The 23,872-nt window shown below is 38.1% G+C and overlaps 2 protein-coding genes across 13 annotated transcripts in view; one reads left to right on the forward strand and one right to left on the reverse strand.

The window, feature by feature from the left end:
* The window catches only part of Psgef (Protostome-specific GEF), a 58,092-nt gene extending 42,838 nt beyond the window's left edge, over positions 1 to 15,254 (forward strand). For 2 of the 10 annotated variants that reach the window (XM_064034834.1, XM_064034833.1), the window contains 23 exons: positions 193 to 351; positions 644 to 862; positions 1,131 to 1,244; positions 1,504 to 1,714; positions 1,884 to 2,037; positions 2,147 to 2,363; positions 4,529 to 4,687; positions 4,824 to 4,979; positions 5,048 to 6,220; positions 6,294 to 6,364; positions 6,439 to 6,548; positions 6,630 to 6,768; positions 8,106 to 8,265; positions 8,466 to 8,584; positions 8,973 to 9,072; positions 9,834 to 9,906; positions 10,756 to 10,881; positions 11,241 to 11,375; positions 11,857 to 12,011; positions 12,411 to 12,564; positions 12,739 to 12,838; positions 13,047 to 13,143; positions 14,550 to 15,245. In XM_064034834.1, the coding sequence (XP_063890904.1) occupies positions 193 to 351; positions 644 to 862; positions 1,131 to 1,244; positions 1,504 to 1,714; positions 1,884 to 2,037; positions 2,147 to 2,363; positions 4,529 to 4,687; positions 4,824 to 4,979; positions 5,048 to 6,220; positions 6,294 to 6,364; positions 6,439 to 6,548; positions 6,630 to 6,768; positions 8,106 to 8,265; positions 8,466 to 8,584; positions 8,973 to 9,072; positions 9,834 to 9,906; positions 10,756 to 10,881; positions 11,241 to 11,375; positions 11,857 to 12,011; positions 12,411 to 12,564; positions 12,739 to 12,838; positions 13,047 to 13,143; positions 14,550 to 14,627 (4,179 nt within the window). In that variant the 3' untranslated portion in view covers positions 14,628 to 15,245. Of the gene's footprint in view, positions 1 to 192; positions 352 to 643; positions 863 to 1,130; positions 1,245 to 1,503; positions 1,715 to 1,883; positions 2,038 to 2,146; positions 2,364 to 4,528; positions 4,688 to 4,823; positions 4,980 to 5,047; positions 6,221 to 6,293; positions 6,365 to 6,438; positions 6,549 to 6,629; positions 6,769 to 7,044; positions 7,100 to 8,105; positions 8,266 to 8,465; positions 8,585 to 8,972; positions 9,073 to 9,833; positions 9,907 to 10,755; positions 10,882 to 11,240; positions 11,376 to 11,856; positions 12,012 to 12,410; positions 12,565 to 12,738; positions 12,839 to 13,046; positions 13,144 to 14,549 lie in introns of those variants that run through there. The other 8 variants (XM_064034830.1, XM_064034826.1, XM_064034827.1 and 5 more) reach the window with 8 other exon arrangements.
* Positions 15,255 to 15,903: 649 nt separating this feature from the next.
* Positions 15,904 to 23,872, reverse strand: part of Pot (papillote) — an 82,298-nt gene continuing 74,329 nt past the window's right edge. For 2 of the 3 annotated variants that reach the window (XM_064034836.1, XM_064034835.1), the window contains 11 exons: positions 23,716 to 23,872; positions 23,110 to 23,266; positions 22,537 to 22,647; positions 22,076 to 22,188; positions 20,337 to 20,611; positions 19,850 to 20,070; positions 19,253 to 19,477; positions 18,712 to 18,860; positions 18,185 to 18,316; positions 17,700 to 17,830; positions 15,904 to 17,346 (listed from right to left, as the gene is read on the reverse strand). In XM_064034836.1, coding sequence (XP_063890906.1) covers positions 17,273 to 17,346; positions 17,700 to 17,830; positions 18,185 to 18,316; positions 18,712 to 18,860; positions 19,253 to 19,477; positions 19,850 to 20,070; positions 20,337 to 20,611; positions 22,076 to 22,188; positions 22,537 to 22,647; positions 23,110 to 23,266; positions 23,716 to 23,872 — 1,745 coding nt within the window. In that variant the 3' untranslated portion in view covers positions 15,904 to 17,272. The remainder of the gene's footprint in view (positions 17,347 to 17,699; positions 17,831 to 18,184; positions 18,317 to 18,711; positions 18,861 to 19,252; positions 19,478 to 19,849; positions 20,071 to 20,336; positions 20,612 to 22,075; positions 22,189 to 22,536; positions 22,648 to 23,109; positions 23,267 to 23,715) is intronic. The other variant, XM_064034837.1, reaches the window with a different exon arrangement.

Genomic DNA, 23,872 nt, shown 5'->3' on the forward strand with positions numbered 1-23,872 from the left:
AACATAAATTGATAACATGAAATCAGTGATTGCGAGTCTATTGTAGTCCAAACCAAAAATACCTCAGGTCAGGTCATTCATTAGAATACCTCAGTTGAGACAATTTTTGAGCGCCGACCCCAAACAAAATTGGGAACACAGCAGGAAAAAGAGATGAGGTAATTTTTTCATCAATTGTCATCTCACTTCCAGATCTTCAGACTATCGGAAGACATCTTGGATCAAGTGGTGCAAGATGACGGAGAGATCCAGACGTCGACAGTGGTCGCAATCTACCTGCAGAAGACTCCCGTGTTCCTTAGCCTTTACAAAAAGTACTGCCTTGGTCTCAAGAGAGCTGACTGTGTTTTGGTAAGTCTTAGAATTAAATAAAGCTTTTTGACCTCTTGGGTCTGTCAGTAATATGTCCATTTGTATGTTTCACTAAATATACAATAATCAAATGTCAAAATAACATGAAAAAGTATTTATATTTTATGGCTTTTTTTTATTGTTGCTAAGCGAATGTAGAGAGCCGGATCATAAAATATTTCAATCAACTTATTTACCTCTCAATCAACCTTTAGGTACTCATAGTTCAGCTTAGTCAGTGTGACATAGGTATACCTAACCTCTAATACAAGTTACTTTTTTTTCTATCCAGGTAAAAAAGTCAAAAGACCCAAGCGGAGCATTCTCCCGGTTCTGCACAAGTCCCCCCATACCTAGAAGAAGACCAGACATCACGTCGCTAGTCCACAAACCATTGGAGCAGTTCCGAGAGCTGTTACGGCTGATGAGAGCGGCAGCGGCAGCAAATGGTGCTGGACCTTACGACCAGCTGGAGAAGAAACAGCTTCAAGTGATTGTGGAGCAGTTACAGGTAAGGAAAATACAAAAATGGATAACATTTTGAACCATTTGGTATATAGTAAGACATTGTGCGTCCTACATGGATAATGCAGGGAAAGATATAAAGAAAGGTGAAAGACAACAGTTGCTTTAATTTCATTTATAACTACAGAACTGCATATTTGTGAATAAGTAAGCTTTGGCATTGAATATTCTGTTTCAAATATTTAAATAAACAATGCAGGACTTCATTCTTTATCATGAGTAGGAACTAAACTGATAATTATGTAAATTTCCAGAGTGGTTACCAAGACGTGACGGCTGGGTCAGGCCTGATGGGCCTCGCTGGAGATGGCAAGCCGCTGCTGTCCGTCGCCGACTTGGAAAGTCGACTTGTGTTCACTAGGTGTAAGGTAAATATCAGTTCTTTGCAGAATGTTGTTATGGGATATAAGTGTGATCCTTGATATATGTAGTTATTATGCATTCTCTAGAAAAGAGCCTCTTGATCACAAAATGAAAGAAAATTGAACAATTTCAAATTTGGAGCAAGCAACACAAATTGCTTCTCATCGGATCAAGTAGCCTTACGAAGAACCATTTGCCTCATAAAACAAGACCCTTACATTCTAAAAAAAAAAATTGTAATTAACATGACGTGTTTCCTTCCAGCCATTCGTGCTAAGCACGGCAGGTCGTCAATGGATCTTCGGAGGCGAGCTCTCAAGGGTCGAAGGTCGCGCAGTGAGACCATACTGGGCGTTGCTGTTCAGTGACCTGCTACTCTTCGCTACCGTCTCCAGGGACCGGGTGCTGTTCGTGACTGAGGAACCAGTCGCGTTAGGGACCGTGTCTGAAGCACAGTTCAACGTTAGGAAGAAGGGTTAGTAGTATAGTTAGCATATAAGCCTAAAATAATTTAACAGGAACTTCAAAACTTAACACTTTACTGTTGTGTATTCTACGTAACACAACTTATTTAATGCTTTCTTTAAATAACTTTTTCCAACTAATATTCCCTTAAATAACAAGACAATTTTTTTCTATTCCAGCAACGGAATTCCGTTTAATCCTGGGCCGTGCGGGTGGCGAGTCCCCGCTAGTCTCATGTTCGCCGCGCACGCCAGCTCGGACAAGAACAGTCGTGTTAAGAGCTCCCTCGATCGACCTGAAGGCTGTTTGGCAGAGCTTACTGCAGAGGCAAATGTAAGTACAACTTAATGGGTAGATGAGAGTAGAGACTTAACATAATAATAGTTAAAGCACAGAAAACCCTTAAAAGACAGCACACTAAATCCCAATCTCACTCTTCCAGATATCGTGCCCACACGATGTCAGGCACTCCACTTGGGTCGCCGCTGGACTCGCCGGACCCGCAGCTGACGTTCTCCCTCGCCACGCTGGACTCGCAGCAACGCCAGGTATCAGCGTCCAGCATCCAACGGCACTCCAGCCTGGCCCTCTTACCGGCCAGCTCCTACCGCTCGCACCTCAACATGCTCGTGGAAGAACGCCCAGAAAAGGAAGTCAGAGTTAGTTTTGACTTCAGAACGAGTTCAGAGTCCCCTACTCCTCAACCAGTCAGAGGCCCCCTTAGCACAGTATGGAGAACTGCCCCTACCCCTGAAACGCCGTCCGCTAATCTCTCCCCGGCGGAGTCACAAACGTTCTCCTCACACTTTGTCTCGTCGTCAAGTATTGAAAAGAATGATGAGCCTCACACATCCCCGAGTGCCCAACTAACACCTGATGGTGGCGATGAATATTCAGAAAGTTCACCCTGCAGATGGGAATCCTTCGAAGCTGATCTAGCTCTAGCAGACTTGGATGTCGACCCTTCGTACAAACACGATGTCGAGGAGCGCATCTTTCTGCCTGACGATCCCCTTCTGCAGCGGATGGCTCTGCCGGAGCGGCCGACGCCGCCGGCCTATCTGGAACTTTGATCTGCGGAGTCCGATCCGGAGCTGGCAGACTCCTGCTATCCCCGGAATCGTGGCAATTGGAGATAGGTCTTTGAACCGAAATCTTGAACGGTGTGTTCTAGTAGTCATGTTTAGCCGGTGTTTAGGAGAGGGTGTCGAAAGCTTTCGCCGAGTAGACTGGCGAGTTTGTTGGATTGTTATAAAAATCGCTTATAGTCGAGATTAAGGTTGTGGTAACAAAATTTTGAGAGACATATTTTCGAACATTAGCAGTATTAAAGAAATCTCGGTATTTTGATTATATTAGAGAAAAATAATTTGTAAGTCTGAAGCCCCACTTATGATATGCGACCGGGTATTAATGAAAATTTACTTATCACAGAACTGAATTCACGATTGGGTATTTTACAAATCGCTTTAGTATAATCGAAAATGTGTATGCCAATATTTACCAAATAGTAAATCAGTGTCAAATGTAACTATAGGGTACCAATAGTAAAGATTTGTGTACAATACATTACACTTTTTTGGATAACACGTTTGCTTAAGTCTTCCGTCCTTTTCTTACAATTCAAAAGCTTCATTATGTTGGTAGTTGTTTGAGCGGCGCACTCTACTTCTCGATCCTCCAACTGTGTAATGGAACAATTAGCTAATACGGTGTTGATGTTGTATGTACAGACACTGAACATTGTAAATCTGTACATAGAGTTAATTGTACAGGTCATGTGGATATTTGGCGATCTGCTTCGCGAAATCAATCATGTAGTTGCCATCATTGCACACTTAGAGCATTTTGATTTGAACAATGCTTCTTATGTTGAGACCTTCATCGCCATTAGATATAAATATATTTACAAAGAAAAATGGTAGTCGATGTTAAATGTGACTGATTTATTTGATGCTTTTTTATTTATTAGTGTAATAAATAAACACATAGAGTATTTTATTCATGTAACAGCAGATGTACTTGTTAATGACGATTTAGAAGATCGTTTACTTGTGTCGCTAGCATCGCAAAATGTTCACATAACCTAAACGTTTCCCGGGAAAATTTTTGTATGTGTATAAACATTTTTTTTACAAATCTACGTAGTTAGAATCCGATAATTTTCGATGTCTTTGGCTGTGTGTAAATTATTAATATAGTCTAATGATAGTATGATGAAAAAATTATAATTTTGAGAAAGCATTTTACTTATAGTTCCGGTTTCTTCATGACATATTAATGGATTAAATAATATAAAATTTGGATGTTTATGTTTAGATCGGAGCAGAATATTTCTTATTATCCGTAAATAAAGTGATTTTATCAATGGCGAAATAACATTATTTTTATTTAATGAGGGCCCAAAATTTTGCGACGCTAACGAATATTGAATTATTTTTTATAGATCTACCATTTTTCTCTGTATATTTTACATGCTAAGCAAATGAATGTTATTGTTTTCAAAAACTTAAAATTGGTCTAAACAAATTCAGAATTTACATAGCTGGTTTTAATTTCGTTCACTTTACATTAAAGTTCACAGTCAATAAATTAAACAAAAGAAAAATAGCTCATTTTGAAAAAACACGACTAATAAAAAGCAATACTTCACAACCCACAATTCCTAGAAGCAAGTTTTGTTATGTGTTTTAATAATCAAAAAGTAAGTAAAACTACACCTATTCTAATATCACCAAATATCCACTTAACCAAAAAACCTTAAATTACATAAATAATGGTGGTAAATTACATAAAACACTTCAAAACTTCTGGAACATTCTAGACGCGACGCAGTTCAGTGGAAACACAAACGGGAGGCGGGGGGAGTGCCACTGAAGGAGCCAGGAGTACTCGCAGCAGAGGATCTACTCTTCACCTGCAGAGATGGATGACGCAACTGCCTGAAGCCGAGGAGTTGGATCCGCCTGAGCCTGATATGGAAGTAAGTTGTGATGACCAACTGATTATTCTACCTACTTAATCATGGATTAGATTTACAATACAAATAGTAAAACGTATGTGTAAACGAAAACGAAAGAAAATGATAATCATTTGTTTTACGATACTATCTTTACTAGATGTGGAGCGTAGAAGAACTAAGAAAACGGTCCAAAGAACTTAACCTTTTAGAGGTAGCTGATCTAGTTTCAAGCCATGAAGCTAAAGGAACGTCGCCAGGTGACAAGAAGGATAACGATCGAAGTCCATCAAAAAGCAGCAATTCAGGAAGTCAAGTATGTATAGCAGCAATAATTCTAAAATATCATGAATACATTTCATTAAAAACACTATTGTATTACAGATAACGGTAAGGACAAGCCCAGTGGTTGTAGACACGATACCCGTCTGCAGACAGTGCCACAAAAAGTGTTTGTCCAAACCAAATAGCCCCTTAGTGTCCCAAAAGGAACCACCAGTGATACCCGCCAAACCAAAAACCGAGGCATCGCCCCAAAATTCCAACTCTAATAAGAGTTCCACCAGTCCATGTAGTGCACACTGTGGCAATCGCAAGCCAAGAAACTTCTCACACTTAGAACGTAAAAATGCCATTAAATTACGTCCCGAAGATGGGCCGAGAGCAGCGAAGAAGGTTATAGACTCTATAGAACAAAGCCAGAGAATGCTCAAATCAACGTCTTACGAACTGAAAACTGATTCACCAATTTTAAGCAGAAGCGTTCATTCAATTCATACAAAGAGCCAGTTAGAATTAAGAAAAGATAACTCAATAAGATCACCAAGTCCATCATCTAGTAGTCGAAACAGTCCTCTGTCAACTAGCCACACAACCTGTAGTTCTATGGTCTTTAATTCTAGTTCTAACGATTTAAGAATGTCCAATTCAAACATTGCCAACCAGGTCCAATGCGTCATTGCTCAAGAGAAATACTTGAACGAGGTGAAATGTGTTGAAAGTATAACTTTAACGAAAACCAAAACAGCAACGTCCAGCTACCCATCGCCTGCGTCTGTTAGAAAAGAACAAATTACTAGACAGAAAGCTGAAAACGTACTCAACAAAGTTTTAGGCATGAATATTATAACTAAAAGGGAAAATGTCGGTTCTTGTTTGAAGACTTCATCGGTATTCCTAGAAGATGATTCAATACACGAAGATGACAATGATTTTAAAATAGAGAGAGGTCTCAGAAGGTCCCCTAGAATGGGCATTTCGGCAGTCAGTAAAATGAATGGTGACATAACTAAGAAGACTGAAGATGTAAACGCAAATGCTACTGATGCAGGTTCAGATGATGATTTAGAGTTAGGACCCCTAATGTTGATGGGCCTATCAGCCATCAATCCTGCAGCGCATTTAATGAGAGTCGAACCATTTAAAAGAGCTTCAGGGACGAGTTTGAACAATCCATGTTCTAGACCAGGTAGCCTTGGCTCAGTCAAGTCAGAATCTCCTGTTCCTAATATAGCTGTCGTCCCACCAACGCCCGACTATAATTCCACTAATAAGACTGTGAGTTCTCTTTTGAGGTGTTGGTTACTTGTTAGCAGATTTCAATGATTGTAACTTAACTCTAAAATTTCAGGATGACCTTGTAGATGAGTCCCCAGATTCCCCAGATGTCCCAGACGACCTGCCTTATGTAACGCTCAAAAGGTGTGTTAACAAAAATTATAAGTTTATTTTTAAGCTAGTCGGTATTGTTGTAAAGACTACTAATGTTGTTTAAGATATGGAACAATGTCAAGCCTGGAGAGATTACCGTCCGATGAGACTGACGATGGCAACGTAAGACTGACAGCACAAGAGCCAGAAACTTCGAAAGCTTATAACAATCCAGGTAACAATACTAAAAATGGTTATAAAACAAATGAAGATAACTTAAAAACAAACCTTATATCTATTATTGTTTTTCTTCTAGTAACTGGTGCAGCTGGTGGTATAATGGGCTGGACAGCAAGAGCAGGATCTTTTGTCGTGGAGAAAATGAATATCTTCAGTTATACCGAGAGTGTGCCCAGCACAGCTATAGCGCACAAACAACCTTCGTTCTTAGAGAGGTATGTTATTGTTAAATCGTATTAATCTGAATTCATTTTTGACTGACATTGTCGTTGTTCAACCACTGCTGACTTTAGGGGATTTATTGTTCATCTTTCTCTTTATGTTGTGATATTTCCTTCTCTAAGCCATCCTAATATTTAAATACATAATTATATATCTCATGGCAAAAGCTCAAGAGGTACACTGAATCATAAAAACATTTTGTTGTTTTTACCAAAGTTATATTGTCATTTAAAATAATATTGTGCCTAATCATATTTTTCCCAAAATAGGTGGAAATCTTATCGATGGAGAGACAAGAAGGAGCGATGAGTATGTCTGGGTGGAATATGTAGTTAAAATATATTATATTATTTTGTGACTGTTTCAATACAAATACAGCTCCTAGAGCCATTCCAAAATTACAGGAGATTGATGATAAATAGATTTAGAAAGTACCTATCAAAATATTTATTCGTTTTGCTAAGACCGTAACTAGATACTATTGTAGTTTTTGCTATAAATAATGGGATTTTACGTATTAAAGCTAGTTTTAAAACAATGCAGCATTACTTTAAATATTTTTTCTAGGACTTATACCTTAAAATTAGATTTTAATATTAGACATTACATATAGGTATATCTTGTAATATGAAATGTGACCATTTTGTAGAATAAAATTGTAACCTGCAGTGCGCTGTCCCAAAAAGCGGACAGCGCACTGCGCATTCAATATAATAACGCCTTCAGGGCGCTGTTGAGGCTTCCACCTTACTGTAGTGCGTCAGGGATGTTCGCGGATGCGCACACTGATGATTATTTCGCGATCATGCGCAAAAAAGTGGCATCAGTGGTACGCAGATCGAGGGGAAGCAGCAACAGCATTCTGAAGGTATTTTCAGAAAGGCTAGAAGGGCCTGTTATGGATAGATTTATCAAGCTGCATGTTAGACATGGGACTTGATAAATCTTCTAATAATCCTGGATGTATTGTGTGTATTATTTTATATTATTTTGTACTTGTGTGTTACTACTAACATAGTTTGTAAGTTTGTACTGTTTACTAACACGCTATGGGCCGTCGATGCCTGAAAATAAAAGATTTTTATTTTTATTTTTTTTTTATTTTTATTTTTATTTTTTTTATTTTATTTTATTTATTTATTTAATAACCGTAGTGAGTGAATTTTACTAATTTTCCAATTTCGTATCACAAAAAAAATCATAGAGCTAGCAAATATTTGTAAATATTATCTAGATAATATTTTTGTAGCTAAAATTATCAACGTAATGACAATAATTAAAGGTTTATATGACACTAAAGAGATAATACTAAAGAGTTTGTTCTTATTAGATGTCTCGGAGTCAGTGATTGGAAGTCCACAATTGGCACAGAAGAGGGCACAGGAGAAACAGGGGAGGGAAGTGGAGCAAGTGGTGAAGAAGCCTGGGGCACTCCATCATCTGGTGACCTGTCTGATAACCTGCCTGATTCTGAACATGGAACTCTGTCGGTAAAGATTTGTGTATTTTATTATTAGAAACAAAAACATAAAAGATGAAGAGCATTAAAAATGGTAGAATAGAATATACATCAGTATTCAAATAAATAATTTGTAAGTACTGAAAAACAGCAATCAAGAACTTAGCTAGAAAAAGGAATATTCAGGAATTATGTTATGCCTTTTGAATGGAAATTCCTTCACCATTTCAGTCCCCAACGAAGTCATCATCTTCATATGCCGGCGATGATGATACGGAGCTGATGATGGATGAACTCCTCATGGCTCCAACGATTACAGGACCTACAACCATGAGACCACTTCTGCCAAGGTAAATATTAAAAAATTTTCTGCAGCATGATTATTTACAAAATAAAGGTTACTTATTAAGCACATATTTGGCAAAGTATTAGATAAAGCTGTTTTAGATAAAACCATTTGCTTAAGCACAATTATTGTAGTTAATATTTGTGCAGATTTCATAATTTTTATCATGATCTCAAATGCTTTACTTAGAATATTTTATAAACAAACTATTGTTTCTAATCAAATGTAGTTAAACTTGTGAACACTCTTTTCTGCGTTTCTAAAACTAACATTTTAGCCTTTCACCATTCCTAATTAAAATGATATGAAAGTGAGTTTTAGGATCGCAAACCAATCGGCATAGACATACAAATTTCAAAGAAACACAATACTAATGACTACCTTGAACGTAGGGATGTTTTTAGGAGAAGACTGGAACCTCTCATGGAGGAAGAGTGTTCTGACAGTGGTAGCGAGGACAACAAGCCTACCCCCACCAACTCTGACGACCAGGTGAATATTAACGCTAATTACAATAGAACCCTTACAAATAGTTGCACCAAAGTTCCAAATAACGTTGTATTTGAAGTTGTTACCTGTTACAATAAATCTCCAGAAATCACAAACTTGATGTAATGCACTCCAAAACCCGTAATAATATCCTACAGTTTTCCAGAGCTGAAGTTTGGTGCAAACACCTAACCTAACCGACCAAATGTAATATTGTATTGATATGTAATAAGTAATACGTACTTAATATGTAATTTTATGACCTAAATAAGATATTTGTTCACATCGAATGTAATATGTGTAAAACATAAATATCGTCTGTCAAAATTGACGCAAATACATAGTATACATCGATTGTTTCCATGGTTTACATTCATATGTAGCTGCACGAAATCTTCTAATGAAGTCAAATTTGGCAGATAGCTAATTATTATTATAGTAATGTAGGCGTATCGTTGTAACCCATAGCATGCCAATAACTATACAGAATAATGTTATTGGGTACAGCATGCTTGTTGCATGAAATATTTGAGTAAACCCTAAGTATCTTAAATGTTTATTAATTTGAAATTAGGTAGAATAACTTTGAACGACCGCCACAAATCGCGAATAGAGCAAGGCAAAATTCAAAATTGAAGGCTTTGATATTTCGAAATATTTTATGTCTGGACTCGTGCTCCAGCTATTGGCAAATGGAAGTAAAGTCCCGTAGCTAGGTTATATCTCACATTGTGACTGGTCCGCTGGTGCGGCGCTTGGCGCAGGGCAGCGAGCGTGGCCTCGATGCTGACGACTGTTGCGACGTGCCGCACCCGCCGCCCTCTGCTTCCGATCAAGGTGAGTTCCCCAAGCGTATATGGACGACATCATAGCTTTCGGTAAGTGTTAGAGGATCATGTGTGCGATGTTCTGTGAGCGACGGTAGTGACTTTACGTTTTGGTAGGACTCTGCATTTCTTTTGTAGCATTCATACTGTCATTTAAGAGATTTAAGTGCTCGCTGGCATAATATTTCTGGGCATTAATTGAGTTCTTCTTCATACAAAACTTTTCTTTGCATTTAGCATTTTCGATTGTAAATAAAAAGTGACTGTTTAAGGCGATGAATGCAAAAGTATAGAATGAAACATTTGATTACTCTTTGGCATCAACTTCTACATTTGCACACAATACAGTGTCAAGCACCCCTAACATTACTAACAGAGAAAATACATTTTGACAGAGAAATGGACAACTTGACATTTGAGGGAAGGTGAGAGATCCAAGAGTCTCGCAAATAAACACAAATTTATTGATCATGTCGTTAATGTACCTCTCTACGGAGTCAGCACGATGCATGAGTATTATTACAAAATCATTTAATGTACGCATTTTACCAGAAATAATAAGTGCTTTAATTTAAAGCTTAGCTTCTTATATTTTTACTTATTCAAGAATGGTTTCCAGCTTAAAAATGAAATATTAGTTTCTGGTAAACAGGCAATTTGTTCCCCTGTACGCATGGTACCAATATGTAGCTAGCACTCCACGTATAGTATTATTACTATGTATGATGTTTACATACGATATCAATTTATTCAGTACATGTTTTGTATACATGGTCACACACACATAGACACTGGACTGTTACGGACTGATCACGATGCTGTGTTGGTGGTTGAGAGTGCAGGAGTGGTGGTGTTGCAGAACCAGAGGGCGGGGGTGCGGGCGTCGGCCCAGCTGCTGGAGGGGAGGGAGGTGGTGGCGCCGGGTGCGAGCTGAGCCCCGACCGGACGCCCACCAACGAGGCGCCCTCGACGCCCTTACTATCTGGTAACATTACTTAGTTTCATTTAGCAGAAATATTTAAACACTATGAAAATCGAAACCTAATAAGGTTGTCTCTAAGAGATTGCTCTTAGCAAAAAGACTGCCCAATATGTCACCTACTATAACTAGATTTAAAATCAAAAATGTAAAATTGGTGTACCTAATACATAAAGTATCTATCTATCTAATGTTATGTATTAATGATTGTTCATATTGTTGTTGCATGCCAAGAAGCAATTGCTGACTTAAACGTAATGATGGCAGCTTAGCACCAGTTTCATATCGACGAAATTATGGAAATGATTGACGGTACCTCGGTAATGATCAGCAATCAGTAAATGAAAAATTCTTTATTGATACAGTTTCAAGAGAGTTTGCGGAGGTGCGTGCCATTGTTGGAGCTGGTCGTCCGGGCTCAGCCAGCTCGGACAGCACGCCCTCCACACTCGAACGCACCACTATACACAACCCCACGTCACTCAACCAACCCGGACCAGGTATACTAGAACTTATTTATGTAACTACATAGTTTCAAACTCGGATATCTGCCTTTTAAATTTTTTATCGGTAATGTCAAAAAAAAATAACAAAATGCCACATTTGATCCCAACCCAGGATTTTGATTAAACTTTTGTATAGCAGATCGCCGTTTTTGTTAGTTTGCTTCTAATTTAAACGGTTTTATTCCAATTTTGCTATGATACCACATTATTAACTGATTTTTGGAAAAATGCAAAGGTTGCCGTCTTTGAAACTAGTCGACCATGCAAACAGTTAATAGAGAAAAGAATTAAACACATTAGTACAAAGGCATCGCTTATTTCCTCTTCCAGCAATTTTTTGGGTGAATTTTGAGGACCTTAAATGCAATTTACTCATATGGAATATTTTAGGTACTACTTTGACTTTAGGTTAAGAAAATTTTATCAATCTTTTTCATGCCAAAAAATATGCATCTGATAAATCCAACTTTGGTAGCCGTTTCAGCCTCGGAGCCAGCACCAGCACCGGAGGTTATCTCACCACGGGAGGAACCGAGACCACCGACGCCGGAGCGACTCACTCCTCGAGCGGAGATGAGACTTGCTTTGGACCAGGGGAAGGATATGCTGGCAGAACAGGAGGTGTCCTGGGTAAATATTTGATCAACATCATGATTACATGAAATAAGATGGTTTATACATCCTCACTAATATATAACTATAAATGCGAAAGTAACGTGTCAATACACACATATACAGTCATTGATGGAGAGATAGTGATTTCTCTGGAGTTATAGTTAGTTTTTATTGGAGTGATCAGATTACTTCCCCATGTATTGAGTGAAACCGCGGCTTATCTATTTGATCTATAAATTCCTTTTGATTTATGGCACACCCCACATTATAGAAACTTCCCTATTTGTTGTATATCAGATTTTTTTTACACAAAGCTGCACTATTATTTCGGTCTCTCTGAACCAACTCTTACGTAGGTGTTGCCTTAAACTACCTTGAATGTGCTAAAATATAGTTATGTGTGTATGTGTCCAGGGTGGCGGGTCCGACCCCTGGTCGTTTCGCGCGGCGTGTCAGCGGTCGCTGCTGCGGCGCGTGGCGAGCGCCGACGCAGTGACGCTGTGCCGCGCGCACCCGCGCCGCACCGCCCCGCATACTACTTCGCGCAATTCTGTATATGCCTGGAAAGGTACGTCATCAACAACTTATATGAATTATGTAGTGTTCTCGAATAAGGTGCAGATCATGCAAGTTTGTAATCTGAATTTGAAGCTGGCCGATTTGATTATGAAACACCACTTTAGTGATTTGTTTGTTCAATTATTTGGTTAGAACATTATTAAACATAGGTAACAATCTTCAGTTCCAGAAAGCGAGAAACCTATGGAGATGGAGCAACTGGCACGAGCGGAAGTTCAGACGATGCGTTCGCGGACGCGCTCTCTATGCCAGAACGGGAAGATGTCAGTAATCTTTTATGTAGAATACCTAAAAACTATTAAATTAAAACCCTAAGCTTAAGACAAAGTTATCATTACTGAGCATATAAAACTCCCGACTACTAGAACAAAACCGGGAGTTTACATTTATCCAAACAATTTGTCTTTCAAGCAAACAAGATTATCGAGACTTAGTCTACGGCATCTATTAACTAACAATCCATGTTTTCAGAATGGGTTTCCTCCGTCGTCGCGCGTCGTCCGATAGCCCGCGGCGCGAGCCGTTCGTGCTGTCGAGCGCGCGGCCGTTCTCCCCGCGCCGCAGCTCCGTGAGCAACCCCGGCTATTACAAGATTTGCTTTGTCAATGGCTATGTGTGAGCACAGCGCACGCGACGCTTATCTGTGCCAACCAGCTGGATTTAAACCTAACTGGGAAGTTTTTTCATTAACTCCTCCATTCCTACTCATAACATCATCAACAGATGTCTTATCTTCATCGTCCATGTTATGTGGTGTTGTCGGAACTTTTTATACAGAAGAATTACTTCTACTATTTAAAGCTAAGGAAACGTAAAGGTCGTCGATATCGATATTATAAATGCGAAAACTTCCTACGTAGTCTGTACACGTTTTAATATAAGATGTGGGTTTCAATTGAATATTGCGGGGTTTAGTAAGTATAAGTTATACGGACAGAAGTGTCAACGTGACAATTATAAAACCTGCCTTAATTTTAGATCCAAAATTAATGTTTATGAAATTTCGTCCTAGTAAATTAATTAGAACAAGTAAACATGAAAGTTCATGTAATGTAGTTTGTAATGGGAATCCTAATTCGAAGTTGGAATGATTCAAAAATGGGAATCGTGTTTTATAAAACTTTTTGGATCGGATTTGTGAATGAAAGTGAAAATATAGAGGAACGTTTGATATACGAAACAGTAGCGAGTGATAGATAATGTTAATTAACTTCAGTAAAAATTGGCCAATAAAATTGCCTTTCTTTTCAAAATCTTTAAAATTCGTAAATAATATTGTTAAATTAGTCCTAAAACAATTTTAGTAAAAATATTCCATGTTTTAACCTTTACCTATGTCTTAAGATTTACCGTTTGGTACATTGTTATGATTGTGATTGTCTTGGCACTAAGCTCATGTCAATTTGTTCTTTGCTTAACAATTAGAATTAAAGTTTAAATCCAGCTTTCAGATATGCTAAATTTGTTTTTGTTGTCTGTTGAACTGATCTGTCCATTTTGATTGGAACGAGTGTTCTCGAAAATATATTTTTAATAAAATATCATTAAGCTTTTCATTCTTCATCCTGCAGCTTAGCTGGACCTTCCTTTATTTTACACAATCCTTTATTTCTTTTCGCGCTAGTCAGCTGTCCACTTCTTCGTTTCGCTAGTATCTTTTGCATTTTCGTAGTCTTATAATGTCTTTGTTATTTGACTTTGTAAAAAGACATTTCACGCGGTTTTATCCTCTTAGTTTCCACTGCAATATAAAGTAGCAATCAAAGCAGAATTTACAGGGTTATTCAAAACTACCGCAATGTTATTAGTACTCTTTATTGGTCAAATGTTACAAAGAATAGGTATGACTTTTCTAAAGGGATGTATGTAATACGAAACCAAATAACCCTGTATTTTTGTAATACTTAAATGAAATCGCGAATCGTATAGCAAATACACAAGTAGTAATACGTGAATAATGCAATGTTCTTACAGGAGAAAAATTTCGAGAAACGGTTCTGGAAACAAGTGACTAGAAGACGACAATCCCTCGGATCAATCAGTCAAATATAGACGTGACAAACTAAATAGAAACGATCATATAAAGTGTTCATGTGTAGAACTTCACGATATACAAGTAGATGATTCAGCATTAGAGACTGTAAACCTAGACGGTCGACATAAGGACCAGAAATAAGATAAAACTGGAGTGCTATTGAAAGTGTGAAAAGACAATGAAGAAATTAATGGATTGCCAAACGATAACAGATATATGCCAAATACTGACGAAAGGGACCTGTCAATACTTCATATCTTAGAATCACTTTGTTTATAGTACATTAACACTATAGGCCTAATTGTTGACTGTACATAAAAGAGCTGTTTATTTCTCATAGTTGTACAAATAGAATTATTTGTAACTGAGCTTGATAGAGGATGTAAAATATGTGATAGGATACGAACTGTTTTAACTGTCTTGTAAATTGTTACATCTGATTATAGAAACTTGTAAATTTGTTTTTTCGTAAGTGATGTAATATATTTTTTCTCGTCTTTGTATTCTACGTCGATTTGTCCTTTGGAATTTGTAACGCTTGGTTTTATATGTCGCACAAGTTAAGATAAAACATTTGTGTGTTCTACAGAATATATTCATCAAATGTGAATATACATTTTCACATCCATATTTTATTTGTCAATCAAGAAACCAGTTTGGAATAGAAAAGCTACTAATTTTTAATATATTTCTCAGATTTCCTTAAAACTGTCTTTACTGTTTGGAAAACAATACTTGCCAAATCTGGGGCACTGTATTTCGTAACTAACGTTCCTGAAATGACTCTTACTTTTGTAAAAACCTTAAACATTTCGCACTTACGTGCAACATTTTACATATGAAACGATATTCATAATATAAAATATGTATAAGTAGTCAATTTGTGCAAATTCAATGCTTTTTTGAGTTCCTAAATGACGAATTATTAGAATTTTGAATCATTATGTATTACATTTTTGTAGATAACAATAAAACAATGTCATTATCGTCATATTTATTAATTTAAGCCATTTTTAACAAAATGTATAGAGTTTTCCATTCGTTTTGTTTTCGATGGATCAAAATAAAATTCTGAATACAATTTTATGACGATGTTATTTTGTTGTGGTTATTATAACTAAATTATTTTTCAGGGACATAATTGGCTAATGCGGATAGATTGGTATAATCACACAAATACCAAACATTATAAAAAGAATATCTGCCTACTACCTACTTATAGAAACCTTAATTATAGTGAGTAGCTATTAGGGAATGAAAATGAGGAACCTGGTTTAAATGAAAATCGACAGCTAAAATGTTAAGATACGTATATTTAATATTAAAATACATCAATTCACAATGTAAATACATTTACATGTAAACAAATTCAATTGATACAAAAAATATTAGATATTTTTAATGTCTTAGCACCACATGGTTACCCCGGTTTATTTTTTGCAACTGGCAATAGAGTTAAAACTAAAATTCATTTGCAATTTTATCTTCGTTTACAATGAGAATCACAAATGCATTGCTAATACGTTGCATATTTTCATATAAAAATAAATTTTCTTCCGTAGACATAACACGGACCTTTTACCAGATCGACATAGACAGTTGGTATCCACCAAAATATGTAAAACCGCTAATTGAGCACAACTTGCACTATCCCATTGCCCTTTAAATCCCACACTCACATAGCAATCGAGGCAAGAAATACTTTTTAGCAAAGTAATGGACTCAATTCAACCAAATTCTCAATATTTCTATGTAGATGACATACTTACTTTTCCATCAAAACACTATAAATGGGTTGATTTAAGTAGTCCGTCTTGCCTCAACTGCTAGGTATAACACTTCTTTGACTTACATTTACCTATTTACACCTAATATTAGTGTTGGCTGAAAAAAAAGCGAAAAAACTTTAATAACCTTTCCCTAGATTATTAAAATCGATAGCTAAAAGATTATCATCTATGTAAGAAAAAAACATATTCAAAATGTACATAAAAATGTACATTCATAAGAAAATCAATGATTGTTAAGAAGCGTTAATTATCATTTTGGCACTTTGTTAGTTTAAAGATATAAAAATAAGTTTTATGGAATTCAACCCTAAAATAAACTAAATATAGTTGACCTTTTAAAACTTGTTAATTAAAATAATGGTATCTTTTGTATACGTTGTACCTATGATACTATAATGGACACGCTTTTTAAAACTATATTTTAAGTACGTAAAGATCTTATCCTGAAATTCAATACAAAAGTATATCACCAATATAAAAAAAAAGTTCAGATTCCGCGTGGAAATATTATACATTTTACACATCGTCAATGTACACATCATTTATATCTTATTACAAAATAAAATCTTAATAATGCCAAGCATTAAATTTATATAAAATCAATTCAATTACTTCTATTATGTCACAAAACAGGTATTAGTCACGAATGGACGGAATCGCACTAAACTAAAAACATCGAGGAATGTATGAAATAAAAATCAATGTAAATAAGGCAGTGAAGTTTATCACTTGAGTAACTTTGAGCATAATACCTACGTATATGTTTTACTAAGTAATTACATCAATTCCTGTCAATTTACAAAATTGCGTACAGCGCCATCTATTGCTCGTATCATGACTTGCATTGTTCTGTATCGCGCTAATAAAGTCGTCTATTCGCGCCACTCTCGGGACGCTTGGAAGGTTCGCACTTCGGATGATGTGAAGGTCGTTAATCCTTGTGGACCTGAAAGCAGAACATAAATAGATATATTATTATCACAACGTTTTATTAAAACTTTCATACAGTTTTATGAATGACTGATATTAAAACTATAATGTTCTATTTTTGTCCTAAGGACATTGTTATTAATTCCACTTGACGGTCTCTGACGTGGAATTTTAACAACTAATCAACAACAGCTGCAGAGTAGCATTCTAGGAAGCTAGTTTTATGTGCCCTCTCAAGTTACTCAAGGGTGTAACACCTCCAAATTTCAGCATCTGGTCTGCTTCGTGAGTTTCTTGACTCCGGAAGACCCGATTCACGGCACGATTGCGACCACTCCAATATGAGTAACTTAGTTAAGAAGGCCTTACCTCTAATCCTGCGTCCAGGTGTGGGAGTGACGTCTCCTTCAGGCGCGGTCCACTGCTCCACCACTTCCGTTGCCGAGCGCGCCAGCGACGGCTGACTCACCGAGCGATGCAGGGAGTGACGGGACCATGGCCTGCGAGAATAGAAAAAATATTTTGTGAATGTAGAGTTGTAGCCATTTTTGAAGGATTTCGGAATTTTGAAATTATGTCTACTAATATTATATTAGTACCTCTTAGTTATGCTAATAAATTAAGACATCTCATCTTCGCTCATAAAACAACGATTAAAGGAAATTAGGTATTGGGCATCGGTTAAGTTTTCGCCTATTTAGGGCTTAGAGGTATGGTGCCACAGAAAGATAAATAGACAGACAGACACCTATCATTCAAACTTTTAAAACCCTTCTTTTCACTTTGGGGGTTAAAGGTATCTCTAATAAAATCACAATTGAAGCCGCCATATTGTTAAGCTGAAGTATACTCACTGGTTCTGATGGAATGGATGTTCGGAGTCGCTGTCGTCGTCGTAGTATCGTCCCAGTTGCGTGCCGCCCGACACCTCCGAGTGAGTGTCCGCCTGCTCCCGAGCGTAGTCCACCATCATCTCCGACATTGATCTGGATAGAATTTGATTTTAGTATTTATTTCGTTTATTTCTGTACTGATGTTTAGGTGAAGAGACGTCGCTGTTACGCCTTTCGTCCTAAAGCATTTGTATTATCTTAAATGTCTCTAAATAATTGCGGTTAGTAAAACATGAAATAATCACAAGTAGGCTTACATAAAATAATTTGCGAAATCGTTTAGCTCTTTTCAATATTACTAGGTATAGATCTATTTTTGTCGTCGACAAACATGTTCCCAAACATTGCAGGAGATGCTGCGCACAGACCAACTTTAGGTATTAGCTGGTGGTGGAGGTGGCATAGAGGTATGGGCCACATGCACGCAATAACTTTTGTGAGGAATTTACTTGGGGGACCATTACTGAGATAGCGAGAAGTGTACTGACCTCATATCAACATGGTCGCTGCGGTAGGAGGAGCGGCGCGAGCGCTGCGGGTCGCGCAGGGAGGTGGCGTCGCTGTCGTACTCGTACAGTGTGGGGAGCGAGCTGCGTCGCGACCGAGAGTCCCATTCTGTCTTCTTGCGGTAGCGGTTCTGGAAGAGAGAATATTCAATTTGAAAGTCGACATAACATCAACATGACAATAATTATATTAATCAGCCAGGTCAGCTTCCAATCCAGCCTAATGTCATCATCATCATCTTCTTTTAATCCTTCATCAAGTTGAATCTTTTATCCCTATTCTGGCTCTTGACACTTGCTATACAGAGATCATCTACATGATCATGTGCTGTTTTTTTATAACTTCAGCAATGTCAAACCCCCCAAACAGACGCAGAGGCGAGTATGTACGGTCAACATACCGATTTGCATACAGGTTGCGCGGTTAGACATGCTGTAAATAATGTAACCAAACTAAACACCTGCTACACTGAGCCTCTGCAAATAAAGATTCATATGCTAAATTAGATCCTGCTCTCCTTACCTTCGGTTTATCAGGAGGCGGTGCCAGTATTCTTATAATGACCTCCCACTTGGGCGGCGCGTACAGGGGCGCGAACCTGTGATCATGTGCGACTCGCGTGAAGTCCTCACGGGTGGAGGAACGCGCCAGTTCGCGTCGAAGAGTGCTCTCGTGAGTGATGAGCTCGCGCCAGCGGAGACGTTCTTCGCGGGTTAAGCGGTAGGAGCGCTCGGTTTCTGATAAAACCTGAAAAATATATTGGTGGAGTGTGAAGAGAGATGAAAAAAGGCCATCATTTGAACACAATCTAAGAGCATTAACTTACAACTACCAATAAACCTGAAGAGTTTTTAAGGTCCTATGTTTAGCTTTTAAGTATCTTTAATCAAAGTAATTTTAATAGTCCTGTTAAACATGCCATGGCATTATGATTCTGATAATAAATAAACTACAAAATAATTGATTCAAATACTTGGTCGCCATTGGCCCATGTACTTACACGACACGTATTTCGGTTGGAAAATACCATGGTATGCCCATAAAGATTCTCTTATAAAGTAAAAATACCAAAGTTATGAAACAAACACTAAAAGAAATTAATGTTTCTCATAAAATCACCTCATCCTGCGCCTCAGTCTTCAGCACCCTAGTGAGCACACTCCAGTTGGTTGGCACGGGCGGAGCTGGTACCGGCTCCGGCACATCCTCGTCATCTTCGTCCCTGAACAGGGGGTTGCGGGCAGGAGGCAGCTCGGGGAGTAGGGGTAGGTCGGGGGACTGGTATACTTGGCCGGTCTGCTTGATCAGCTCGGGGGAGAATAGGTCGGGGCCGCCTGTACCTGTTGGTAGAAATTGATGATTTAGTCAATTTTCTCTCATCTCGTTGAATGTAACAAGAATTCGTTATATTTTCATATTTAAATTAAGATTGTATATGATTTTTACTCAATCAACATGACTCAATTTGTTATTTACTTCGGCATGTTTCTTACAACAAGAAGCATGAATATAAGTTTTATCAGATTTCAAAATTCGCGCATTATTTGTGCATTACGTTAGCAGACCCTTAAAAAAACTCATCTAGGTACAGAACACCCAAACTTACCAATATACTTCTGCGGCGGCAACGAGAGCGGTACCCTCTCCATCTGAGGAGTCAAAGTCATGCCAGAAGCCGAGCTGATGTCTGAGAAGTTCTCCCACTGAGCCTCAGGGACCGTATGGTTGCGTATCGTCACGTCGAAGTGTGGTGGAGGTGCTGGGACCTGCTTGTATTCTGTGACCAGGCGTTTGTGACGTTCTATGTCTTCTATCGTCTTCTTTTCCGTAATAGTGCGGAGGAAGACGTCGTCTACTACGTGGGAGGTGATTTCGGGTTTCCTGGTGAAGGAGGTGAAATATTAATAAAATTGCACGAAACAACTTCCACAGGTTCTATTTTATTTAATATTGTATAGTAGTAATTTTGTGGGTACGTAATCTGCCAAAAACGACAAATACCAATTCTCATTTCTTAACATGGCATATCATGATGGTAAAACCAACCATACTTTCCAAAAATTAAATTATAAATTTAAAAAAACCCCCGACCCAAAAAAAAGTATGCAATAATTATGACAAAAGGTTAAAAACGCTAAACCAATAAAAAGCAAAAAATAACTTTTAACACTACGTAAACTAAATTTTGTCGTGTCGGGGGCCCGCTTAATTCATTACTTTAGATACGTGTTCTTTTTTTAAACGAGTGTTGTATTTAGGTAGGTATCATTTTATTTATGTAAGTATTTATGAAGGTAAAAAGCGGTCCCCCGACACGTCAAAATTTAGTTTACGTAGTGTTGAAAGTTATTTTTTGCTTTTTATTGGTTTAGCGTTTTTAACCTTTTGTCATAATTATAGCATACTTTTTTTTGGGTCGGGGGTTTTTTTTTAATTTATAATTTAATTTTATTTCATGCTTTTTAAAGGAGCTCCTTAATTTTTCCTTCTTTCATTTAATTTATTTTATCTTAAGATGGGGTCGCTAAATGCGATCTCGGCCAAAGGAAGCTGTTTAACAATCCTCATGACAAACTGGCTCTGGGAGAATTGCACTGAGAAACAATAAAGATAAACCTTTGGACATTCTAGATTTTCAGCAAAAATATAAATCGGTTTATCCGTTTCATTCCGGCATTTCAGGGTTTCATCCGCCACATCCCATTTCCAGCATCAGGTTCTTGTCAGTCAGAAACATGGACAGAACTCGTCAAGACAAATTCAACGAGCCCAAACTCGATGGGTTTACTAAAAGGCAGTTCAGGGTTACGTCTCCTACCTTCGTGCCCTAACAGCAGACCAGCTCAGTGGTTCCAAAAGACATTAGTGTTTCAAATTTCAGATCCCACATATACTTGCAAGTAACCAGAGCGTGTAACATTCCTATCACATCTAGCAAACGAGCTGATGACCTTGAAGACCTGAACCGATTTCCAAACATAGCTAAGAACACTCCCGACTGACATACCTTTTAATAAAAAAAACCCGCATTACAATCGGATCATCCGTTTGGGAGCTACGATGCCACATACACACACACACACACACACACACACACACAGACACGTCAAACTTATAACACCCCGTCGTTTTTGCGTCGGGGGTTAAAAACTAGACCTATATCTTTGGTGAGCAAGGCAAGTAAAAACTATAAGTTATTTATTTATTTTAACTTCATAAACAAGAATGATACATAAGTGGACTTAATGCCTTGTGGCATTATCTACCAGTCAATCATCGGGTTAAAGGGAGATAAAAATACTTAGGCACAGATAAGAAAATGAAACAAAAAATATAAAGACTTACCTGGCAGGCATGATGGGTGTCTCAGGTATGGGCTCAAGGCTCTCCATCAGCATCTCCTGTTCTTCAGTCTCCAGACGCTCCCTCATCACAGGAGGTGGCGGAGGAGGTGCTTTCTGTATTAAACGCAAGAATTTTAGGACCTTTCTAAATGATGATTGTTGGGAAAAGCAGGGCAGTTTCTATTATCAAAGACCTAGAAGAATTCTTGCGAGCTTCTAAAAGAGAAGTAACCATGACCCACGCAGTATTTGAAAAGCAATTGCTATATTACAATAGCTCCTTTTCTTTCACATTCGCAACGCAGCAAAAGCACAAAAGAATGGAACAAATACATTTTTTTTTCTGCAAACAAGCACTACTTTTGACCTTGACCTTGAAAAAACACCTTCCTAAATCTCACCTTAAAGAATAAAAAAATCAAAAATACCAGTTTTTCATGCACAAAAATACACTAATTATACCTTAATATGGAACATCCTGGCGTGAGATCGGTCAGTGACTTCAGTGACCGAGTGGGTGTCAGTCATCTCAGTGTTGAGAGACACGATGGACCGCGGACGACGAGACCACTCCTGGTTAGTCACGAGTGAGTATGGGATTATTTTTATTATTAAAGTGAGTGTGGTGATGTGTGTGAGTGTGGGTGAGTGAGTTTGGGTGTGTGAGATTTATTTTTGGTGGGTTGTGATTGTGCGGTTCAGCGATGTTTGTGCGAGTTTTGATCATTAAAGAATATTGACTTATTTTTATGTAAATTCTGACAAATGAAATGTGCTGAACGCTATTACAATGAAAATGATATTTTTTATTTTTCAAAATTAATATTAATTTTCACACCAGACAGTGAACTATGTTGACATCAACTAGATAGACTCTGAAAAATATCGCTAGGAAAACATCAGTCGTGCTACCTAACAAACTCGGTGACATAAAATAAAATGATCACATTTTCAATAACCACTTTCACTCTTCATCACCTTGTGATCACACACATACCCACACACACACAATGTTATCCAATGTATGTCACATACCTGTTTGTCCCTGTTGACATGCGAGTAGACTGCTGGCGGGCGCGGGGGCCGCTCGGGAGGAGGCAGTTGAGAGGCGCGCGCGGGAAGGGGAAGCGCCACCGGGGATACAGTACGGACTGATTCTTGGCGTTCGTGCTCTTCGGAGATTAGGGTTTGTCTGGAAAGGTGAAGAAAGAATATTAGCTGCTGAGAAAATAGGGAGAATAAATATTAGCCAGTTTAAGTTTGTTTAGTTAAATTTAAATTACGCAGGTGTTAAACTCTAAAATTGGTAAATACTTCTGCTTCTTAAACTGTTTGGGCTATCATCATCAACATTTCAGCCTATTGCTGTCTACTGCTGAACGTAGGCCTCCCCAAACTTCATAATTTTTGCCTGCTTAATACACAGATTACACAGAATACAGAGCTTTGACTTTTTTTACTTTGGGACTGAAGGAGTCGACGGTCGAGGAAGCCCTAAAGGCCGAGATTTTGACGAAGTTTGGATTTCAGTAATATTTTGTACCCTTATCTGAAGGTTTCCTCCAACTCTATCACTCGAGATATTTCTACTCATTGCCAACGGCTTCTAAGGAATCTACATCCCCCATCAAATTCACAAACCTGAGGCTTCCTCCATCAGTCTCCGTCAAGGTGATGGTGGATGGTGGTGAGGGCGGCGCGGGGGGACGCTGCACGCGCACGCGCACGTCGAACGCTGGAGCCGCACCGGAGACTAGCCGAGCGTTACTGGTCATCGCTTCACGAGTGGAGCCGTAGC

Source organism: Helicoverpa armigera, chromosome 5 (assembly GCF_030705265.1).
Source record: "Helicoverpa armigera isolate CAAS_96S chromosome 5, ASM3070526v1, whole genome shotgun sequence".
Taxonomy (NCBI): Eukaryota; Metazoa; Arthropoda; class Insecta; order Lepidoptera; family Noctuidae; genus Helicoverpa; species Helicoverpa armigera.